The 24,158-nt window shown below is 40.9% G+C and overlaps 1 protein-coding gene across 2 annotated transcripts; it reads right to left on the reverse strand.

Moving 5' to 3' along the window:
* Positions 1-7: 7 nt before the first annotated feature.
* Positions 8-22,709, reverse strand: LOC134653059 (inositol hexakisphosphate kinase 2). 2 transcript variants are annotated; one of them, XM_063508346.1, is made up of 9 exons: positions 22,620-22,709; positions 12,938-13,102; positions 9,068-9,194; positions 6,825-6,948; positions 6,440-6,516; positions 4,681-4,856; positions 1,542-1,744; positions 1,015-1,195; positions 8-379 (listed from the first exon to the last, which is right to left on the reverse strand). In XM_063508346.1, the coding sequence occupies exons 1-9, from the start codon at positions 22,692-22,694 to the stop codon at positions 11-13; spliced, it is 1,497 nt and encodes a 498-aa protein (XP_063364416.1). In that variant the 5' UTR covers positions 22,695-22,709; the 3' UTR covers positions 8-10. The 2 variants fall into 2 exon arrangements, with proteins under 2 accessions (XP_063364416.1, XP_063364417.1); XM_063508347.1 differs by lacking the exon at positions 22,620-22,709 and adding an exon at positions 20,306-20,701.
* Between the last annotated feature and the right edge of the window lie 1,449 nt (positions 22,710-24,158).

The raw sequence follows: 24,158 nt of genomic DNA on the forward strand, positions 1-24,158 counted from the left end.
GGGCCGCTCATTAACTGTCCGGCTGCAGGATCTCGGTGAGCAGGCGGGTGAGCGAGTCTATGCCGGTGAGGAACCCGCCGTCGGGGCCGTGGTGCGGCGTGGCGGTGGCCAGCGGGGAGGAGGCGGCGGCGCCCGCGCACGTGGTGTGCGCGAAGTCGATCATGCGGATGTCGACGCGCTCGTCGGGCGCGGTGCGCGCGCGCTTGCCCAGCTCGGGCTCCGGCGCGGGCTCGGGCGAGCCGCGCCAGGACTCGCTGGAGGTGGACGTGGAGTACGCCATCCAGCTGTCCGTGGAGTCGGGGCTGGGCGGCTGCCGGCGCGGCGAGTGCGCCGCCCCCGCCCCGCCCACCTCGCCCTCCTCGTACCCGCCCATTGTTTCCTGAACATAAAGGACGATACTTTAGATACACCAAAATTCATTTTCTCAAAAATGGACGGCAAAGTCGACGTTGCCGGTTAAAAAATAGGTCGCGAAGTGCGTAGTTTATGGTCATTCAAAAAATTAAAAAGTTAAAAACATTGCAGTCTCGATTTCGGGACTGCAATGTTGCATACAAATTCCATTATTTAACGAGTTCCAAACTTTTTAAAACTTTAAATGGCCATATCAAATGAAGGCATAGGCTCATTAAACAGCCAAACAGATGATCAGCACTTATTATTATAATGTTGGTACCGCGACTATTTAGATGTCTCAAATACGTTGGCGTATTTTCAGGAGAAAAATACACTTCTTTTTTTTTAAAGGCGGCAAGCAAATCTTTTTAATGGTTTTACTTTTTTCTGTGAAAATTAGAACGTCGCTTCTGTAAAATATTTCTATTTCTTGCACCATTTTTGAGAAAAGCACTATATATGACTCGGCTGAAAGGCTACTTGCTGGCCTCGGATTCAATTAAACGGACTCCCAAGGTCGTCCGTCCTCAGCCTGCAAGTAGCTACTTCCGAACCTCGACAATAATGTACTATTAAAAACGTAAGGAGCTAGAATAAGAAAACATCTCTGTGACTAACCTCCGAGTGCGGCTGGAAGGGCTCACGCTCGCGGTCGGCGATGCCGGCGTGCAGCGTGGACATGTCGAAGTGTGAGGGTGGCAGCTGCTCGGCGGAGCTGCTCGACGCGTCCGCGTCGTACTGCGCCGCGCAGGGGGTGTCAGGCTCTTCCGTGTCGCCTTCGTACACTATCAGTAGGGAGCTGGAATAAAACGACATCGGATTGATTTGATGTTTCATTTGAAAATCTGGTGTAAAGATAATATCCCTAATATTGAAGATTCCTCTTCCACTTTTAAAATAGTTTTCAGAACTGACGACAATACACACAGCAGACAAAAAACGAATTGATCGTATATTAGGTACTACTGTCAATGTGTGTTCACCTTCAATGGACTAGGAGAGGACTGACTTCTCATTGACAACGGCGCAACGGTGAACGTGTGATCCGCTCTTCTATGAAACTGCTTCTGCGTCGCTACCGCGAAACGTTAGCCTGTCGTACTCTAACATTAACAGCCTAAAGGCCAATCGGCAAGAGCACTCACCACGAGTAGAAGCGATAGCTGGTCTGCTTGGCGATGGCGCGGCGCAGCGCCTCGAGGCGGCGCAGCGCGCGGCGCACGACCTGCGCGCGCGGCGCGGCGCCGGCTGCGAAGAAGTGCCGCAGCGCCTCGCGCAGCCCCGTCTCCGTCAGCGCGCGCCCCCAGTACTTGTCGCGGCGGACGCACGCACCAGTCTCGCCGTACACCTACAACAATAGAACACATTTGTAGAATATCAAACTGTTTTGGAGTTTTAAGGCCATCAGGCTTGACCGATCAGTCTGATCGACGTCATCGGCCCCGATTATGAAACTAATAATATGTACAATAAAATCTATCGGTGGCAGGCGGTTCGGCAGACCGTTATTGTTGCAAATTGATGTTTTAGAATTTACGGCGTCGACCTGTAAAATGCTTAAAAAATAATACATCCTCTGGACAAAAATGACCATGAATTTACCGAGGCGTACCACCCGACTAACACACGAGGACGTGTTATTCAAGGTGGGCAGGGTGTCATTGTCGGAGTGACGTCATCTATTAATTTTTATAGTTATTAAAAAACAACTTTAAACATCGCTTGAAGTGGTCGTATAAATTATGGGCAGCGCTGTTAATTATTGCAGCTCATCAACCGAGCACTTAAAACTATGCGAGAAAAACCACTCGTCTTCAAATAACAATAACCATTAACCAAACTAGTTTTAAGGATTTAACATCTACTTATTTTCATTCCATGACTCTTTTAATGGCCCAAACAGACTTAATCGCCAAAACAAATCAATAACAGAAAGAGTTTTTGGTCGAACACTACATAACTAACCCCGCGGATTAAACTATATTAACGATTATCGTGAGTAAAGGACATTTATCCACCTGCTGATAAGCTATAATTACATTGCTATGCAGTTCCGGCTTGTTTATCTAGATTTTGAAGTATTTATAGGCTTATGAATCAATTTCATTGGTATTCAAATGTCGAATACCAATAGGCGGTCGCGAATACAATAAGTAATAACATTAATAACACAACAAAAAAGCGATAAATTAAAATAAAAACAATAGATATAAAACCGTATCGGGTACCTAAAACGTGACATTACAAATACATAAATTAAATCCGTTTCGGTCGCGTGTGTGTGTGTCGTCAGTAATGTAAAAAAATTAATCTAATTTACAGCAATCATAAAATCATAGAACGAAATGGAAAACTGCCTGACTCACTGTCGTCGAGTGTTTGCTTTGATAATAATATTGTCATTGGCAGTAAAACATTCCATCACAACACACAGCCACTTTAGGTATAGGTCGCTCAGAAACGTCTGCGTCTGGTGCATTGCACGGTCGTCGCGGAGACTTTATGAGCTAACTTTTATGCAATCGTAAACCGTGCCGTACCTACAAAACAGTCACTTTTCAATTCTAAGATCGTACACGTTTTAAGACTGACAGTATAGTTGCAATATTATTACCCTGCGTAAAATAAACCGCAGTTGTGGTCGTCCATATTTCCACAGGGTCATAAGTTTTTTAAACCCAATGCCACTGATTAAATAAACTGTTTTCTCTCTCGACATCGACGGAAATTTCCATTTCAGTAAGAGAGTCGTAGGTATCTGCACTAGCAATACACGTGGAATAGTTGCCATATTATTAAGCTTCTGACTTTGACACTCGACCTTCTTCCAAACCACGACTGTTTTATTATTCAATAGCTAACAATATCGAACTGGCTGAAACTGGATTGATACCTAACAACGGACGATAACACACAATAGGCATTAATTTAAGTTGATACTGAATAAGATAAGTTATAATATAAGAGCATGAGTAATGCGATACCTAAGTGATGAATCGAACTCTCTAGAAATATCTAAAATACCTATTTATTTACAATGCATTACAGTTAACCGAGCTGGATATGAAGTGCATTACTTTCGCCAAGAAATTATATAGATATTAGACTAAACGCTGCAGATCATTGTTTTACCCTCACCCTGACTCTGACAAGCATGTATAACAATATATGTCCACTTGTCTAATATCTATTCTAAAAATGCCTTAATGTGTGTCATTAACTAAAACAAGCAATTATCGGTCGTTACTCCTAAGAAACCTTAATAACTAATCACGACCTAGAATTCGTGGGCCCGAATTACGTAAGTTTCAGTAAATCACTTCTGGGTGTCTCGACGGACTGAGCAGTTATGAAATTTCCCATACAATTACATTTAACGAAAGTTATAACGGTGATAAGCGGTTTGGTGCGACCGACCCTAAGTATGGTAGGATTGGTACATACCTGCATGCCACAGAGTCTGACGCCGAGCGATGCGGAGGTGGACGCTGCACACTTCGCGATCTGTTTGGTGCGACCGACCCTAAGTATGGTAGGATTGGTACATACCTGCATGCCACAGAGTCTGACGCCGAGCGATGCGGAGGTGGACGCTGCACACTTCGCGATCTGTTTGGTGCGACCGACCCTAAGTATGGTAGGATTGGTACATACCTGCATGCCACAGAGTCTGACGCCGAGCGATGCGGAGGTGGACGCTGCACACTTCGCGATCTGTTTGGTGCGACCGACCCTAAGTATGGTAGGATTGGTACATACCTGCATGCCACAGAGTCTGACGCCGAGCGATGCGGAGGTGGACGCTGCACACTTCGCGATCTGTTTGGTGCGACCGACCCTAAGTATGGTAGGATTGGTACATACCTGCATGCCACAGAGTCTGACGCCGAGCGATGCGGAGGTGGACGCTGCACACTTCGCGATCTGTTTGGTGCGACCGACCCTAAGTATGGTAGGATTGGTACATACCTGCATGCCACAGAGTCTGACGCCGAGCGATGCGGAGGTGGACGCTGCACACTTCGCGATCTGTTTGGTGCGACCGACCCTAAGTATGGTAGGATTGGTACATACCTGCATGCCACAGAGTCTGACGCCGAGCGATGCGGAGGTGGACGCTGCACACTTCGCGATCTGTTTGGTGCGACCGACCCTAAGTATGGTAGGATTGGTACATACCTGCATGCCACAGAGTCTGACGCCGAGCGATGCGGAGGTGGACGCTGCACACTTCGCGATCTGTTTGGTGCGACCGACCCTAAGTATGGTAGGATTGGTACATACCTGCATGCCACAGAGTCTGACGCCGAGCGAAGCGGAGGTGGAGGCTGCACACTTCGCGATCTGCTTGGAGCGCTTCTCTGCGCTGGCGTCGTCTCCGTGCTGCCTTGTGCCCATCTTCAGGTCCAGGATGCACGGCCGCCGGTACGATGACGTTATGTTCTCCATCATCAGGAAATCTGAAACAAATTCGACATTAGTACGACCAGTGGCGATGGCAATGCGGTCAAAATGCCACGGGCCTGTGCTCCGAAATGGAATTTGTCGGAGTGATCGTGAGTACATGCTGCCGCTGCCTGCATTGAAAGAATTTGCCGTAGGCCTCTGATGGTATAGTTATGCCATCGAGTGCACGTGAATTTTTGATTCATCCCCTGTTCGTTTTTTACTCTCAGATATTTCGGCCACATATCAAAGAGCCCCTCTCTTAAGTGTTCGATTAACCAGATCAAGGTGGTGTCAAGTCCAGTCTCAAGCTCAATAATTGAGCTAAAGACAAACGGTGTACAACAGTGGCGGCGCGTCAAACATATCCATAGGCAAGCCGGGGCTAATTTGGCTTACATATTTCCTTTACAAGTCTGCTCAAACATCCAAAAACAGGCAAGCCGGTGGGAGTCGACTTTTATGGACGCGCCACCACTGGTGTACAATTGTTCGACGACTACCCTGCGAAGAGTAACTAGCTAAGAATGCTGCAACGAGTTGTAACTATTGTAGGTAAACATCATGTTGACACACTGACAAAACTGGTCGCAGTCAACTCTCCGTGGGTGGACATTGGGCACTCCTGCCATTCGTACCTAATATTGGTGTATCTGGCGTGTATCCAAGCGGCCCAAGTCAAGGTCAGTAAAAATGTCCATTGTGCGGACTCGCTCGCATTAAATAATATATGTACAAGTCTTTTTTAAGGTTTGTTGTCTATCCTCTTAAGTGTTTAGGCAGTTTAGGCATATTCACGACTTTAATGCAGCGCAACGGTCGGCAATATGCCAATATTGCCGACCGTTGATTTTTTTTAAGCTGAGATGAACAGATGAATCATCTGATTTTGATTAGAGGTATCCCCCCCTGCAAACAAATTTATATGCAGAGGGGGTCACCTCTCTCTGCAGCTGACTGTACGTACTGCAACCGAACGTAAATATTACGATCCCCAAAAACGTATATAGGATAAACGCGATACGCTAACAATTAACGGAATTAGAACTGTAACCCAGTTTCTGCCGCCACACGCATTTGTAAACCGCGCTAATCGTACATAACACCGAGGTTCCTTCTTTATTAACATAGCCATAGAGCACACATTAGCAACTTCAGGTTAAGATAAAAATAGCAGTCTTATCGTGTTACGTCACACGATTACGCGATTCCATGTTTTACAACAAAGATTACTGAACTCAGCTGATCCAGCTGACCGTCATAGTTATTTTAAACAAGAGATCGATAATGCTGCATGAAACCGCTCGTAGAAATGCGATCGCGTGATATGTTACCCATTGTTCGCATTTAAAACGAAAGAATCGCTCATTTATTTATACCTGATCTACATTAGGCCAGAAGTTACAATATTTCCCAGCGATAGCGCTTCTCATGTCAAAGAAAGAAACTGCGAGATTATAATTTACTTATTAAAACTATAGGTAATTGCAAAGGGTTAAACCCGTCGGTGTTTAAAATGTATGTTTACTTAAGTAAACATCATATATCAGGTCTACTATAAGGTGACCAAACCATCAAATACCAAGAGAATACTTACATTGTTTATTAGAATTGTCCATGTGGGCTATGCTCTTAAGCACTTCGCTAGCATTGCCATTTCGGTGAACTTTAAATCTGCAACAGGAAAAGGTCACATTGTAGCATTCCACCAACATTCTCAGCAATTCGTAAATATAAATACCAAAACAATGAAACACATTGATGGTGTAATTTGTTATATGTAATTGATTTCAATCAAATATCATTACCACTAGCGAGCGACGCGGGTCACAGTGACGGGCGCGGAGTGACCGCCGTTAGTGGGATATGTAATATGGAATAATGGCGACGGCTGCCGACGGTCGCCAGAATTCTGAAATATGATAAAGGACACATGACAAGTGTCAAGGATTGGGTCGCGGCTCCGTCGCGCGGATACGCACTTGAACACGTCGTCGCGCTTGCGCTTGCCGCCGAGCGACGCCTTGCGGCCGTTCTCCTCGCGGAAACATGGCGAGTACCGCTTGTCCGGCTTCGAGCCTCCGGCTATGGAGGCCTGCATCACCCCTGCAACAAACAGCTGGCCATCAGCATTTACAACAGATGCTAACTCGACTATTTATAAACAGCAATTACTGTAGTACAGTACTGTAGGAACGAGAAATTGATGAATTCAACAAGGTTCAGATCTAATGGAAAGGAATATGAAACCATGTGTTTTATATTCTCAAATCTACCAGATTGACCTGGCTTAAAAGGCGTCTCTCGGACGTATTGGGATCGTAGCAACATTTTATATTTCCTTAGTAGTAAACAATATTTGAAAGGCAACATTAACTTACTGTGCAAGTTGACAGCAAACATTTTAAAGAAACAGTGAAGGTACAAAGGTTACATTTTAAAAAGGGTTTGTATATCTTTTGTGGTTTGCTTGTGTAGTGTAGTTGTTTTTTATTAAAGTGGTGTTTGACATAGATGTGTGTGTAATCGTGTGTGTGGCATCAAAAATATAATAAGTAATGAACTAGTAACAACCGTTTAAAACCTGCTCGAATAGCATCTACTCCCGAGTGCTAAACGTTAAAGCAAATAAAAGCCATGTAAAATGGATTGTAACCAACCACCACACAAAAGAATGTTTATTGGTGCATACTAGGTATACGAGTGTTAGTCCAAAAGTTTTTAATTAGCTGCTGCCGATCGTATGAGTAGAGCCAGAGCAGCTAACAACTTTCGGAACAACCCTCGTACTAGTTTGCTTAGTTAACGAAACATTAGACATTTCTTAAGTGTTCGGCGTTACAGTTATTTACTTATTATATTGTGATGGTGTGTCGGTTGTGTGTGTGGGTGTAGTTTAAGTAAAGGTTTACAAACCCAAAATGTAAATTTACCGCTATAGGGCGCTATTAGGGGCGGTAGTGTGGAGTGCCGCCGGAGCCGCGCCGTCCGCCGCTGCGCCGCAGCCCTTGCGACAACAAGGAAACTAATATTTTGTTCCTGACCCCAGTCCCGCTGCCGCTCCCGCTCACGCGCGCAAACCCGCCCGCCCGCGCTCGCCTAGCCAGCCATACGAGATTCTTTTAATCGTTCAATCGCAGCATTTAATCGCTGCGACGTCAATGTATATTATGACGTTTCGTACACATGCAAATTCGTAATACAATCAACGATGTTATATCGTATCTTAGTTGCCAATACTACGAAGTTAATATTTATACGCATGTATTTCTATGACATTTGTGCTGGCTAGCTTTAGCGAGTTTATAAGTCATTACTTAAACCACTAGGTATGTGATTAATATTTAACGACGTTAAACCAACGACCTACTCATTAAATTACATTTATGTAGAATAAAATCAAACCTAACTCATTACGATAAAATAATGTAAAACCCCATTAAAAAGTAATCATATCAACATGACGTGTGCCTAACTTGTTTCTGGTCAAAATACACAAATAAAATTACCCACTATAGGTACTCTTTAGCGATAACACAAAAAATTATTAACTTAATTTAAAAACAAATTTAGTAGTCGTTAGGAAAAAAATATGCGGTGGCGGGTTTGCTTATATCAACATACACGCACTTCTTTCACACTCATACTCATTTTATGGTCACGATCAGGCGAGCAATAAGGAAAGAAAAATCACAATATTGCAGTCGGTCTTTACTTCACAGATCTACGGTACTATCGAATGGCGAAGATTAGATTATAATCGAGAATACTGTGAAGATAAGGTAATTTAGTAAGTGGAACACCTTCTGCAGTTGTGAATAATTAAAATTCAACTCGATTGTAGCAAAACCACAAACAGAATGCGTGAACAGTAATAGACAATCAAATAATTCTAAGAATTCGAACACTTGTACTAACATTTAGATTCGCAATGTGCAAATTGCGTCTCAAATATGAATCCCGATTAATTCTGGAGACTCGCGACTCGATCAGGCACTCGTAAAGCTGCGAACGACTTTTAAAATATAACTTCCTTAGTGCTCCAAAATGAAATAACATCAAACAACACAATTCGAAGTATAAACAAAAACGAGGCATAGACAAAACGTTTTGATTAATATTAATAAAAAAAAGTGAAATGCAATGAATGATAATGATGCATTCAGCGAATCTTAAAAGCGTTCCGGGCATTACAGATCTATGGGTCAATCGTGGGGATCCTCACCTTTGTAGCGGGGGACAAAGCTCTGGATGTCCTCGGGAATGTTCATGTAGAAATGCAGTTCGCGGATGTTGAGGGGCTTGATGACGGTGCTGTCGTTGAGCACGAGCAGCCGCGTGTGCCCGCCCACCTGCGCACACAACTCACTGTTACACACACATCAATACGTGATAATCAGCATGCTATGCACGAGACAGTGCAGCTCTATAAATGCGGCTAATAGCTAACCTCGATCACAGACGGAACGTCTATAAGAACATGACCGATACAAAATACAATTAATAGAATACCTATATTCCGAGTTAATCCGCTATGATGGATTATGTTGATACTCTAACAACAACTCGACTTTTCTATAATCCATTATATAATAAAATAGTTTGATCGTGACCTGGCGTTCTCATTTTGTCGAAAGTTAGGCAGGAAAGCATAAATTCATATAGCCCAACGTCTGTAAAATAATTAAGTTAATCTTATCGAGTTTTCCCGCACCCTCATCTGACGACGGACACCTCAAAGGCACGCAGCCAAATATTATTAGAATTCTCATTATAACGAGCAACGCCGGTATTTTCCATGACAGCGAATCATACGAGTACGTGCTGAAATATTAGCTTACACTACCAATTGTTTATTTAAATCCCTAGAACGTATATTTAACTATCTAAATCTGTCTTACAAACAATTGGTTCATTCACTTGTGAATGAGAATAACAATGATATTGTTGCTTTAGACCAAATTTTATTCGTCGTCATTTATGACGTCACCCGATAATATTCATAAACAATAGAAACGTATTGACTGATATCCGCGAGCCTTGAGCCATTCAAATGTTGCCAAACATTCTCTATCTGATAACAGAACAATGTGCTATAAACATTCGACGCTTTTACGAGCTAGCTCGGAATCAGTATTACCTTATCTCAAAGTAAACTTTCCACTGCTAAGGTTAGTATTAGGAAAGCTAAACAAGTTTGATATCAAACGGTAAAAGACCTGATTCAGAAATAGCGACGACCAGGTATATTTAATCCGTAGAACCGGGTTGCAAATGCACGTGGTGATTGCGTCATAAAACTATCGAAACATCGGAAAGAGCATCATTTTTGAGCGTCATTAAAATGAATCTGGTATTTAAAAGTAGGTACTTAAGTATACCTATTTTCTACATTTAAGGTCAGGCACCGGTAAATAAGGTTGTTAGGATTACGTCTGATATCCTTCAGTCTAGACTAGTATAATAAATATAATAATCGTCTGTTGCGGCCTTTTTTTAACACGCACAGATAAATAGGTATTGTGAGCAAACAAAGGGAGTTTTCTTTCAATCATGTTTTAATGTTCAACCTTCGACCACCCGACTGTATTAATCGTGAGCGTTTTATAAATGCCGTCTTTGTCACAAAACAGGTCGCATATACATAGCACACAAAAGGCAATAAAACCAGACACGCGATGGCGATATACTCGTACGTACAGCTAGCGAGGCACAAGGCACAATAAGTAAAAAACGTGGGGCTGTGGCGTTGACCCTCGCAGCTGACCGCAGTCTCAAGTAGGGTTACCACGGGTACACATTTGAAAAGTTTTGTCAAATTTTCTATTTTTATACAACCTTCCTGAAAAGCCATGGCTCATCTCACACAATAAGGCGCTCGAATTTCGCGAAACTTGTTAGGTAAACACAATCGACACAGTCGTTTTACTCTTTTTAGTTAAGTGTACTGTGTAGTATTTCTAAAAACACAGCATTTAATTACATATTTGAAAAATTCCGATTTTTCCGGTTTTTTTTTGTAGATAGATAGATCGGGAAAAATCTAGACGTCTGGTAACCCTTGTCTTAGGGCACGAGCCGCTAGCTCGTCTGTAATCTACTTCAATTATTTAATAGACCGAAGAAGCAATTTTCTACTTGCGACCTGATTGACAACTGCTAAACAACGAATGACGCGTGTTACATATTAAGAGTGACAGGTGTATGATTTAGGTATTTGTAGTGTTTGGCAGGTATTTACCGTGTTTAAGTGGGCCAGAAACTCCCTTCGACATGTGCAACTCTTTGATGTCCTAACGAAAGCTAAGCAACACAAAGATTGGGGCAAATTAGACCAACTTACTTAGGAAATTATTGCTTTGTTTGTCGAAAGTTTCAGATTCTAATGGAGCAAGAGTTTGACCGAAATGGTTCGCCAATCCGATACTGGCAACGCACACTTTATACCAAGGCCGGTGCAACGCGGTCGTTTCATACAAGCTCTTGTTTCACTGCCCGGCCATTTGTACCGAACACACTTTAAAACATAGCCGAACAGGGAAGGCGTACCTCGGGAATGAATAATCAACATTTATAGTACCATATGAACCTAATGTCCCGTAAAGCTCAATATCAGGGTGTTGTATCTGCTCAGCAATAGAGGTATTTTCCGCTCAAATGGTTTTTTCCGCGTGGCAACCGCAACGGGCTTGAACAATGTATACGGTCGAGAGTAATTGCGTTGTACTGATTCGGTTTTTCTTTGTTCCGTGAGCGTTCATGTAACACGATATACAATGGTACACATCAGCTCCATTGCGGTCAGATTCTATGAGCCCTGGGCTGGAGTGCATGTAGCAAGTCACGTTTCCTTTATGCATATTGGCAACCGCTCTGCAGAAAATTATTTTATGAAACTCGTAATCAAGGCATTGCACTTTTGCTGCATTGTATCAAGCCATATGCATGGTCAATAATATACAAATACAAAATTTGCATTTATTTCGTTACTTTTTACAGCTGTTCATATCATCAAATTATCTACTGAATAGGTATAATTCGCGTGTATTTTATTTCGTATTAGGGGTCATCCATTAATTACATCACACGTTTAGGGGGAGGGACGGGGTCAAGAAAATGTGACATATTGTGTCATGGGGGAGGGGGGAAACACAAACTTTGTGACGTCACTTTAACTTCATCAGTAACCGAAAACTTATTTAAATTATTTTATTCCCTGTACATTTAAATAACAAGATTTTAAAACGATAATCGTTTTTATTCGTTTAATTTTCTTTCCTAAGCAGTTTTGGGTTATAAAATTACTAATATTTATATCGTTAAAAATATTTTGATAAAATATTAATAATACTTAGGTACTTACTTAATTCGATTTGGCGATTTCGTAGAAAAAATGTGACGTCACACTAGGGGGGAGGGGTTTGCCAAATGTGACCAAGTGTGACAAGGAGGGGGAAGGGGTCAAAAAACCTAGAAATTCGTGTGACGTAATTAATGGATGACCCCTTAATGGTTTTTATCTAATTTCATAATTAGCTAGCTATGTCCTCATTACATAACCGTTGCTCGTCGAAGTCGTCGAGTGTATCGATCCAGTTCGATTACAATCACGACTACCTATCCTTTTGTTCAAATCTAGAACATACTGGATTTACTGTGTAAGCTCCGCATTGTTATTGATGATAAGTACCTTAGTCCGTCTATTTCTGGATATTCAGTACTATTTATTATTCATCATCATATCGACCTTTTATCGCCCACTGCTGATCATCGGCCTCTCTTTGAGTACGCCTCTTATCCCGGTCCTGAGTCAATCTCATCCAGTAGCGGTATCATGGTCGCGTTTTTAACACCTGTCATGTCATGCGTCATCACTTTCGCACTTTCATACTTATTAGAACGTGACAGGCATGGTGACAAATGATAAAGAGCCGGCCATCTTAGACTCAGTCACGGTCACTTGTTATTCAGTTTTGTTAAAAATCAACATTTTATCCGGCACTATAGCTGTGTCGCTGTCGATTGGCATCTGTGGTCAAAGTATCTTTGCCGCCTTGTGAGTGGAATGCTAGTAATGTTTAGTGCGGAAGTTTACCTGATTGTTGAGCGGCAACACGTCCACCTCGTGTCCGTCGTCGGGCGACAGCGCCGCCGCGGGCTGCGAGCGCTTGCGGTCCGCGCCGCGGCGCTCCGGCTCGCCCATCCCCCAGCCAAGAGAGTACACCATCACTTCGGCCGAGCCACCGCCGCCGCTGTCCACCTGTGACAAACAAACACTTGGTCAATTCATGTGTACACTCCGCGTGCTCTATACAGTGTGTAGCCTATAACGCGGGCGAAAAATTAAAACGTAGATTCTACTCCTCAAACCAGACAATGTTTGTTCAGCGACTTTTTTTCTTGTGGTTTGTATTAAAACACTTTAAAATTTAATCGAACACGCAATGTATTACGAAATTGATTAAGCCTGTACGGTGACAAGACTGACAGGTAATGTCAATTAGACGGAATTTAAAGTACATTGAAAATATTATTTAGTTTGTTTGAAAAAGGGACAATTTTAAGACTACATCATTTCAAAAAGTTGTTGAACAAAAGTTTTATTGTTTGAGGAGTAGAATCTACGTTTTAATTTTTCGCCCGCGTTATAGGCCACACACTGTATACAACCCGGCGCGTACGTTAGTAGTTAGTTTTTTTAGGGTGCTACTAACGCATACATTTTTAGATTGAAATATTGATCCTCGTCCCCGGATCAATTCGGCAATTAAACAAAATTGATACATAACATACCTATTTAGATATGGTACGGAATCCACACTAGGTAAACGTGGAAAATACCTGCCGTATGACTGATAACTGAATTATGTAACTTTCGTAATACATGTCATAAACATTCATATATGTATTATGTAGGCCTTTTCATTCATATTCATAGGTACATCATAATCTCACACCAACTGGAAATAGAATATATGTAGTTGCTAACAGGTATGTACAGCATAAATATAGACTAGGAGGAATATAAACAAAGATTGAAAAACTACGCCGCATTCACGTGCCAAAACATTTTCTAACTAATTTCCCATCGATCACAGAAGTCCATTACACTTTGTAATGGAACGTAATTGTAATGGCTCTGGAACAACGTCACTATAGTCACTAATGGACGAATCTATTCTCATTGCGTAATGCAATCGTCGCAAACGAGATATCTATTATATAGCTATAATGGATCTTACGTAGATCTTTGCGTAACTATTAGAGATAAGCAGAGAATATAAATAAATTATCGTAAATATTCGGTTTGTTTGTAGAGCAAGATTGCAGTGACAGTGTAACAAGATTGTCACGACTCCTTTGTATTATTTCTAGTTGAAATTATAATTAACGAATCAACAAAAGGTCTTTAGCTTTTGTGGAAAACAATGAGTCAGGTGACATACTAAGTGGTAAAACAAATCTATTTGGGCTGCAAGTGATAATACATATTTAAGCAGCAGTCAGTAAACAATAACTTGCAACTGATATAACTGATGTAAGTATCTATACTAGCAAAACAATACGTTTCAGCAAATATTTAGCATGGAAAAAAATAGCTACGATTGATTACATAAAACCCTTCACTTTTTAAATAATAGTGTAGTAGAGTCGTGGAAGAAACATTACTTGATTGACCTACATAAGTCACATAGTGACACAGTAAATGGAAAGATAGCTGCTAGTAAACAAACTAATTGGCAAAACCCCTCCGACCTTACCGACTGTAATTACTCGTACCTATGGTTACCAGATACAAATTTAGAATTTACTGACAAAATTCCTGATTTCCGAATATTTTTCCTGACATTCATATTTTTCACGTTCACGACGACGACGGGGGGGGGTCATGTATATGTATGCTTGATTAAAGATTATTGTATTATAAAGTTGAGTGGATCTCATTTATTATTTTTTTACGATGTTTTTGATTAATTGATTAATTTAAGTAAATAAAAAGGTACTTTATAATAAAGTCTATCAATTCAAAAAATTCCTGACATTTTCGTGTTCCGTCCCCATTCCTGACAAAAGGCCAAAATTCCTGACATGTCAGGAAAATTCCTGTCATCTGGTAACCCTACTCGTACCTATCTACAGTGCTAGCGTGACGCAAGAACAGAGAAATATTTCACGTGGTTCGTCGACTGACCAAGATGTTTTCCAGACCGGTAAACTTTTGATAATTCAGCTATCGGTCGTCGGAATTTGTGCGAGATAAATCGGGTTCAAGAGCGTGGTCAGTTCGTATCTAGTAAGGACAAAGAGACTAAGTGGTGTACGGCAGTGTCTCACCAGTACTGTGTTCGACCTGTTCTAGTTTTAGTCGGTACAATGCACGCGAGTTCGAGGAACTGATGCGAGCGAGTGTGTATCCCATTTGACCGGTCCATGCCCTCACGCTCTTCGAGATAATCGACTGAGCCCGCCGCTTGATTTGCTTCAGTTTTACCTTAAGGCGATCACGTTTGCATGTTAAGTATGAAATGAAAATAAAAAAATGAATGGGCTTTGCATTTTAAGAACATCAGCATCATCAGTCAACTCTAACAAGTAGGTAGATGCAATAATACTTAGCCTAATGCTAAATCTTGCGATATTATGTAAATTGCAATATGAGCATCAATATTGTACAAAATTATGGAGGGCCTCAATAAGTTACGACAATAAACAGAAATGCCAATTTAAAAGAGAACGTGTCGATTCGATTAAAACGTACCTAAGTGATGGCTTGTGTTTATTTAAACGGTACTTAATGCTTCTTTCAATATGTACCATGTTTAGTGTTTGTTTAAAAGATAGCGTCGCGCCCACTTCTTCCGCTTGCTATTTCAGATGAGAACAAATGACAACAAACACATGGAGTTTCACGTTCATTGCCAATATTTTTCTCTCATCGAAGTGCCTATTAATGACGTACTCGTAGAGGCGCGGCGCGTCGGCGATTGCGTTGCGCGGCCACCGGCGCGGAGCGGCGTCACCAAATTAGACGCGATCCCCGAGACGCCGGCGCATCGTGGGGAATCTAGGTGACGCGCAAGCCCCGCCTTAATCGAGCATCGGCCGCTCTTTAGGCCCTGGTCTCCTATAAACGCCATCGGCCGCTTACAGCGTCTGCGTCACGATGCTTACTATAGAGATGTACTGTTGTGGTCTGTTTTAGACGTCGACGTCAGCGTCTTTTTTGTTCAAAAACGTTGACGCTGACGTCAGACGCCGCGTACAGCATAAAATAGGAGACCAGGGCCTTAGCGAACCACAGGTCTACACGACAATCGTACGTCAAAACAGAGCTGGACTAAAATAAAGTGCCGCGAAAATAGGCCAGGAAGCAGAAGACCCCTAAATAATTCAGTTAGTATGTAAATATGCTAATTTTGTTCAAGAATACACAACGAAATGTGGAGAATAGGTACTTAATTATAGAAACCAATGAATGTAAATATTTGTTAGCAGTGTTAGCACAAACAGACTTCTCGAGTCGAGGGTACCTTGAAACTTGTGATAAGAATAACATAATATAACTCAATGAATCTTCGACTCTACACTGGGAAATCACTCCAATCCAAAGTACAATAGAGAACGATTGCAGATGTTAGATAATAAGGTCGTGCTCAAATGGTAACCGGGCATAACCGGTTTCAAGAAGACGAGCGTTTCGAGTCGACATCGCCAAACAGTTAAATTTATCACTTGACATCACAACTGCGTAGTAATAAACTACACACCACATGTGCCCTGTGAATACGCAAACCACAATGTTCACGTAAATCACAATGTAAATGACAACGGCGTAGACAACGAGCACAAAGTAAATGAAATGAAGCACGTAAAAACTTAATCCGGAAGGGGAAACGACAAAGGAAATAAATCTACTATCAATGTTAAACAAATTATCAGAAACGTGACCTAAAGCCCTAATATAATAGTATATACACAGTATACACAAAATGGTTTTGAGAAGGATAAGTATTAGGTACTTTAAATTCGTGATGGACGACTGGAGGCTAAACAGATGTTACTGGAATGCGGATACATGCAATAAGAATGAAAAATTACACGCAAGTTTAGTAACTGGAACTAGCACTCTGCACGCTAACTGTTATAAATGAGGTATTGCACGTGTCGCATTTATAAATAGGGCAAATCAGTAGTATCAAGCAAGTTGGAAAATTCAGGAAGCGTTTGGCCAGAAGGTTAATTGTAATACGGAATACCTCTAGAAAGCGGTTAACAAAATAAAGCTTGCTGGACACCCAGCGAGGGAGCGAATTCGCCCAATGTGGGTTAGTAGGTCGGATGCAGTGCGTACCACTCGCTATCTGCACAGTCTTACGGCTAGCCAACCATAGACCGTTCCAATTCCAAGTCTCTAGGTTCTTCTAATTACATCACTCCTCCCCACTACCGCCTGCCAACTGTCGCTGCCCATTAAACAAGAATTTATTCCCAATCACAACCCATATACTCGTACCGTATCGCATCCGGGATCGTTCCAAACATGCAATAACTATGATTCACGTGAAATTGCTCGTAGTCCGCTGTCACATGATGGTGGCGCCAGATATTTATAAAACTGTGTTATTTTTGCTTTCACAAAAACAACTCTTGGTAGAGCTAAAATTATGCGTATGAGCGTTAAAATCGTGAATCCATTTATCATTTGTCAAACCGGTTTATTAACTTTATGTGTCAAAACATCATTATACATCCAGTACGGTTACCATCAGTTTGTCACTGACATAAACGCCGTCGAGAACGTAATTTACTTTCTATACATCCCGTTTGCACTAATATGCGAGTGCGAGCGAGATGTATAGAAAGTAAATTACTTTCTCGACGGCGTTTATGTCAGTGACAAACTGATGGTAACCGTACTGGGCGAACACGAGTATGATGCGATAGGAAAAGTCCTCAATGAAATTAGACTTAGAGCCAAAACGTTGATTCACCATTTTCATTCATAAACGTTTCCAAGTGCACCCTGAAGGGTCATGCATGCTCATGTCGAATGCGCCTATGACAATAACCTTTGTGAATAAAATGAGTGTAATGTCTTGGTTATTTAAAATCAAGGCTAAAGTCTAATTTATCTGGAATAACTGTCAAGGAGGCGATTCGGTTGTAGAGCGAGCGACGACTCACACACCCAGCAATGTCGATCAAACTAAGTGGACACTTCATTTACCTTGAGCTTGACCTGACAACAGCCAAATAAAAAACAATACAGTATATTGGTGGACAAACGATTACGTAACTCAAATATGAATCATAATTAGAGCTGTTTGTCTAAGAGTTTCATGTGTATACGTCTCGTTTAGATTTTTTGCAGTCAGTCTGTTAGTGTTCACCAAGATCTATTAGTAATCAGTCTTATTATACACGTGCGTTTAGTCACCAGACGCTTAGTTTTGAGGAGGTAGGTATGTATGGTCATGTGACGCTGCAAGCAATCAAGACGCAGTGCAACAACTCACGCCAACTGCAATATGGAAGCTAACAGTAATTACCATACCACACTATTATTAAATTGATTGATGGTTACAAAAAATCCAACTGGCACTTCATGCATGTGGCTACTAGATATGTAAGTATCTTTGTTTACCACACAAAGTATTGACTAAGTAGTACAAGTACCGAACAACATCAGGTGGGAAGATTGATACATATAAGTGATATTGCAACTTTGCATCGGAATAAATTTAACAATAAATAATATGCTTATAAACAACTAATAGCATTCCATAGATAAGGTTTACAGGTTTATATTCAAGGCAGGCCAAATTACAATGGAAAATTCCAAAGCTTTCTAGAAGCAAGTGTGCTTGCGACATGCATTGGCGCCATTGCCGGTGGCGTGGTGCGGCGGCAATACCACCAGCTAAAGTAAAAGACGGTAAAACGTATGGGTCTTATACACTGTTAATGCCTTTTTGATTCGTTGGGCAACATCGGGGCTTGCAACCAAACGCACTTTCACTACGCACGATAACGCTTCGGTTAGCAACCGTTAACAATAATACGATGCGTTACGACCTTAACACTTTTGACCAATCCAGTTTGGAGTGCATTCAGAATATCAAGCTGTATTTAATCAGTTAACCGTCGGACCTCATCCAAACGAAGGCAATTTGTGGTCAATTTGGAAGTGGTTTTGAGACTAGTCTCGTCAAGTCCCACTGCTACTCAAAAGTTCAAAGTAGATCTTTGTGCCAAATTTCAGGGGCCCAGGCTCTCGAGGCTTTTAATTGTTATCAGTTTTTTGATGCTAATAAATCATAGTTGAAACAAGTACAAATCAGGGAAATTTTATTTTTATGTCTTTGCTGAATAGTTATTTTCGATACAAGTGCGAAAAAGAGGAAATTCGAAACGAGTGGCGATAAATTAAAACACGACCGAAGGGAGTGTTTAAAATCGACACGAGTTGCGAATTACCTATTCGCACGTGTATCGAACAACGTTTTACAGTACATATGGCACTTCAAAGTTTCGACATCGCACGAAAAGTGCTATTCTACGCACTAGTGCGGAAAAGTAGCCCCAAATGTACTGTAAATTATATTTTGGTCTCCGGTGAATGTACCTGAAATGCGTATGCCCAATATATACGTAATGTTAATTTTATTGACAATAATTATAATTACACACACACAATAGTTTATGTATATATATATATATTTTTTGTATATTCAAAGCAGAGTTTCACGCAAAATTATGAGTATTATGACGCAGAAGGAATCCAAATGTTATCATATCATAACAGCAATAATAAACATCAATGGTTTGAATACACCTAAGCTATCAGACGATAACTCTTCTGAATCATTAAATGACTAATAAATAATACCGACATAATTAAGAAATATTTATGAAATAATAATGGATGCAAATAGAAGAAATATTTAAAGAATGACAATGAAGTCGACATTCCGACACCTGTCCTTCGACTGAATGGAGGTGTTAGAGATGAGGTCGACGCAACAATGGGTGCTTCTTCCAAATAAACAATGTTAAACAAATATAAACAGTGAAATACGTAAAAGTTTTGACAACACAATAATTCAACTGACGCGGGGATAAAGGCATGAGCGAGATAAGCGAACGACGGGACGGGAGCCACTGAGCCACTCTGCGATCAGCAGTCAGTCGAGATGACGTGGTGTCGGCGGGCACAGGCGGCAGCACAATGAATGAAATAACCAAACGTCAAGTCAACAGGCCGGGAGATTTCTGGCACCGACCTTATTTTAGATGACCACTGTTTCACAATATTTAAATATCGTTATAATTATAAAACATTATGCTAATCAAAATCGCCTGCACCCAGCTGTGAAAGAAGTCAAGGCTTTCAAATTACAGTTGAATCACGGTCAACTGAGAATTTGAGAAGAGATTATTAGTCTATCTATATTCTCCTTACTTGACTATACACTTCCTTGAGCCCGCTCGTGGTGAAATCCTAAATGGGAACACGTTAGCGATGAAATCTTCAGATTCTTCAATCACAGTCACTACAACTGACACAGAATTACTCAACACACAGGAACCGAAGTAGGTAGACCACAAAGCGTAACGCACTGAACTTATAATTAAAACACGTAGATCTTTAGTAATATTCACAGAAGATAACACGGGCAATTGAAAACAGGTTTTTGTTGTTAGAAGCAGAACTAAATGAACGCAAAATAAAAGTAGCGCTCTGGAGCGCTGAAACACTTGTATTTGTTGGCGTTGCGCACTAGTGACTGAGCTCTCGCGATCGCGCGACCAGCGAGTAAATCAATGTTGCGCGCGCGGGCGTGTGTGCCGGCGGCGTAGTCTGTCGGACGGCGGCGCTGCGCCTGTGAGCGCCGCGCACACAAGGCACACTCCCGCGAGTCCCGCGGGGCACGCATTGTCCTGTCCTGGGACCTACCTCACCCGCTCCCGATACCTGTTCCATCCAGTGAACGAACCCTGCTCAAGTGACCCCTGTACTCGACCAATGATATTGAACACATCACTGAGCTTCACAAGTTCCAAGGATATTTTAGCACATTTACAATAAATCGTTTAGGCCTCAGAAACAATCGAACTCATTGTTTGTCGAAACAATAGCACAAAGGTTGTTATCATTCAATAACAACAAAACAAACAATTACTATTGTAAAAAATGTATTAGATAATATTAAGATGAGATTTTACGAGTCAAGCACTACATGTAGAAAACTTTGTTTAACAGTTTAACAGGCTCTTTCCTTTAAAAGTAATGGACATGAATGTGTCTAACTAAGAAATATTTCACTGTTGGTGCATATATCTTATTGAAAATAAAATTGATGGCTCGCCTCTTCCTTATTATGAAATCAGTAGAAAACCATCTAATGATCAGGAGTATCCGTACGTGTCAAGGGATAACAACATAACAACGTCAATTTCATGTTTAAAGATGCAGGAACCAGCTCTGACGCAAGAGCTCCAATCTGAGAAGAAAAACAAATATCAACCAGCGAAGACTGGAACAGTCAAACCAATTGAAGCGTGAAATTGGTTAAACGCTGATATTGGTAGTGAAAATAATGGCTCTGACGTCAGTCGTTGTTGTCAACAATGCGTTAACAGCATTAAAATCCGGACTTCTGGAGTAATCGGATGGTACAGATGGTCCAATTGCCTATAATATATTATTATGGTAGAGTCGGACCAAGTTAACTCTACAGTTACATAATTTACAGTGACAGTGTGGAAGTTTACTATAGAAATACATAATTATGACGTTCCATATCACTTGCACAGTTTCTCACGTCAATGCCGGTGCAGAGATATCTCGGACGGACTCTAATAACTTAATCTGGATCATATTTCACAGTTGTATTTTGATGTACAACTTTCAACCAGAGATTTGATTTCTTCGCCAAAAATAAAACACCCAGTCTTGTCCACCACGAGGGATTAAACATGGGTAGGCATTTATTGCAAGAAGTAATTTCCTAGTTTGTATACTCTTAGCTTTCAATCACAACTCGAAAGCTTTTAACACACGAATGGCACAAATCCTGCAAAACGCAAGAAATACAGCATATTCGTTCGTTATTTCACACCGAGCAATGAACAACCTCTTCCTACTGCCGTCAGCTTCCTACCAAACACCTCATTAGAAACTTTTCAAGAATTAATAATTTCCAAATAATGACCTGTCACGAGAATATAGAACCTAAATATTTGAAGTGCCTTGATTTTTCTGCAGTGGTAGATTATTGGTAGATTCTGAGATAAACGAATCGTGGACAAGTCTTGTTGAAGTACGTAATGAGTATATAGTTGTTTTACAAGTGGGCAAAGTAGTAGACAGGCGGTCTAGCATGAGTTGCGTTCAGCAAGCGCGACTTCAAGTATGGACTCGCGCGCGAGAACGCAACTTATGCTAGATTGCTAGACCGCCAGAAAGCACGAGGGTTGAACTAACTTTGCTACGAGTGTAATAAACATTTTCACCACAACAGCGCGACGAAAATACTCGTAGTAGCTGTAAAACATTACAAAAAAAAGCTTTTACTAGCTGGGGCCAATTTTTATAACGATATTAGACTAATATTATTAGTCCACGAACTGTCAAATCGTATGGGAACTAATATCGTTCGAGAAATTGGCCCCTGTTGTGGTGAATAATAAATGAACACAGCTACATTCTACCAAAACTTCAATGAGCCAAAAAATACCCTACAGGGCGGGCGGCGAAAGTGTTTAGCACTCACCTCTTCGAAGCTCTGGATCGATGCTAAGCCAAGGCTGTCCGGAGCCACGAACGAGCGCGCACCTGAGACCAACATATTACAGAATGACACCAAGCTCCGCTGCAGCCTTACTTAACAGATAAGATAACGTTTTGTGTACACTGTGCAGGCCTAAATGAAACAACCGAGTATTGATTGGTGATAACAATAAGTATTTACTATTTAGCAGGCGAGTGGCTAATTGTTTATAAAGGAATTTGCGTTCAGTGAAAAAGACACAGACAACTTCTGTAACGGAATAATACTTACATTGTTTTTGTTATGAGTACATTGCTCCGATGCATTGACAATTAATTATTATTTTATGTATGTATTTTTTTTTCAGTAGGTAATTTACTTGAGACTAAAGACTCCTAGCGGCCTAGTCGGTAGTGAGCCAGCCTACGAAGCAGAATGATTTATATGTGTTTGACACACATAGGTAGGTATGTCCTGACTTGTGTATGTTTTCTATGTAAGTATTTAATTGTATCTGTTATATATCATCGTCTAGTATCCACAACACAAGCATTATTGAGCTTACTGTGGGACTAGGTCGATTTGTGTCAGATGGTCTCATAATATTTATTTGTTTGTTTATCACAAATTTTATTGCATTACTAAAAACGGAAAGAATACAAGGGCTATGAGTGAAGTGTAGCTGGAGCTTAACAGTGGACATCATTTTCTCATAAGATCTCAATATTTAACAATGTGTTTATTGGGAAATTCACGGCATTTCTACTTTCATAAGTCATAACATTCTAGTTAGCATTAGCAATCTATCTTCTACCCTATCTAAACAATATTTTTCCTCGTCGAATGGGGACATGTACATAGTGGTAAGTTAATAAATGTTTGCAGTTTAAATTAGTCCTACGCTACGTAGATAGAGCTAATATTAGCGCAACCGTATATTATTCAAGAATAACCTGGCTAATATTTCTCTCACTACGTTAATACGACTCTTTGCTTAGATTACCACTTATCTACAACAACCTACGATAACAGGGTGGATTAAGAAAATTTCCATTATAAATCAAACCATAGTTTTACAAATATTTGCTTAAAGTAATCCTCTTACGGGTTACGAGTAATGCATCGAAGAGTCTCGATAAAATAATCAATTAACACATATACCTATTTTACGAAAGGAAATCATTTTGTCATGCCTTTTGTGTGAAGATAAATGTGTTTATGGAAGACGATTTTTGGAAGTCTAGTCTAGTGTGTTTATTTATAGACGGCAAAATAAAATAAAATTGCTACTTTGATACAGATGTAGTAAGAAACTCTACAAAGACGCATGTTTTTTCGACGTACTTATTATAGTTGTCACCGAACTACCTATATAATACGTACCTATATAATATTTAAGTTATCAAAACATGTATGTTTTTTATTCAACATGAACATATTAACTCACTTCAGGAATTAACTTCAATCGACAGTACAATAACAGTTAAAAAAATCGAAAGTTCAAGTTCAAGTCAATTTTTGAAGGTCAGAATGCAGTCAGTC

The sequence above is a fragment of the Cydia amplana genome, chromosome 12, assembly GCF_948474715.1.
Source record: "Cydia amplana chromosome 12, ilCydAmpl1.1, whole genome shotgun sequence".
In the NCBI taxonomy this organism is placed as follows: domain Eukaryota; kingdom Metazoa; phylum Arthropoda; class Insecta; order Lepidoptera; family Tortricidae; genus Cydia; species Cydia amplana.

What these genes read in the sequence shown, in the direction of transcription:
- LOC134653059 (XM_063508346.1), bottom strand. Translation starts at nt 22,694, where the DNA reads ATGTTGGTCTCAGGTGCGCGCTCGTTCGTGGCTCCGGACAGCCTTGGC. An exon ending in AAGCGCGACGACGTGTTCAA is followed by an intron (nt 6,517 to 6,824) that starts GTGCGTATCCGC and finishes TTCCTGTTGCAG; the next exon opens with ATTTAAAGTTCACCGAAATG. An exon ending in GGACAATTCTAATAAACAAT is followed by an intron (nt 4,857 to 6,439) that starts GTAAGTATTCTC and finishes AATTTGTTTCAG; the next exon opens with ATTTCCTGATGATGGAGAAC.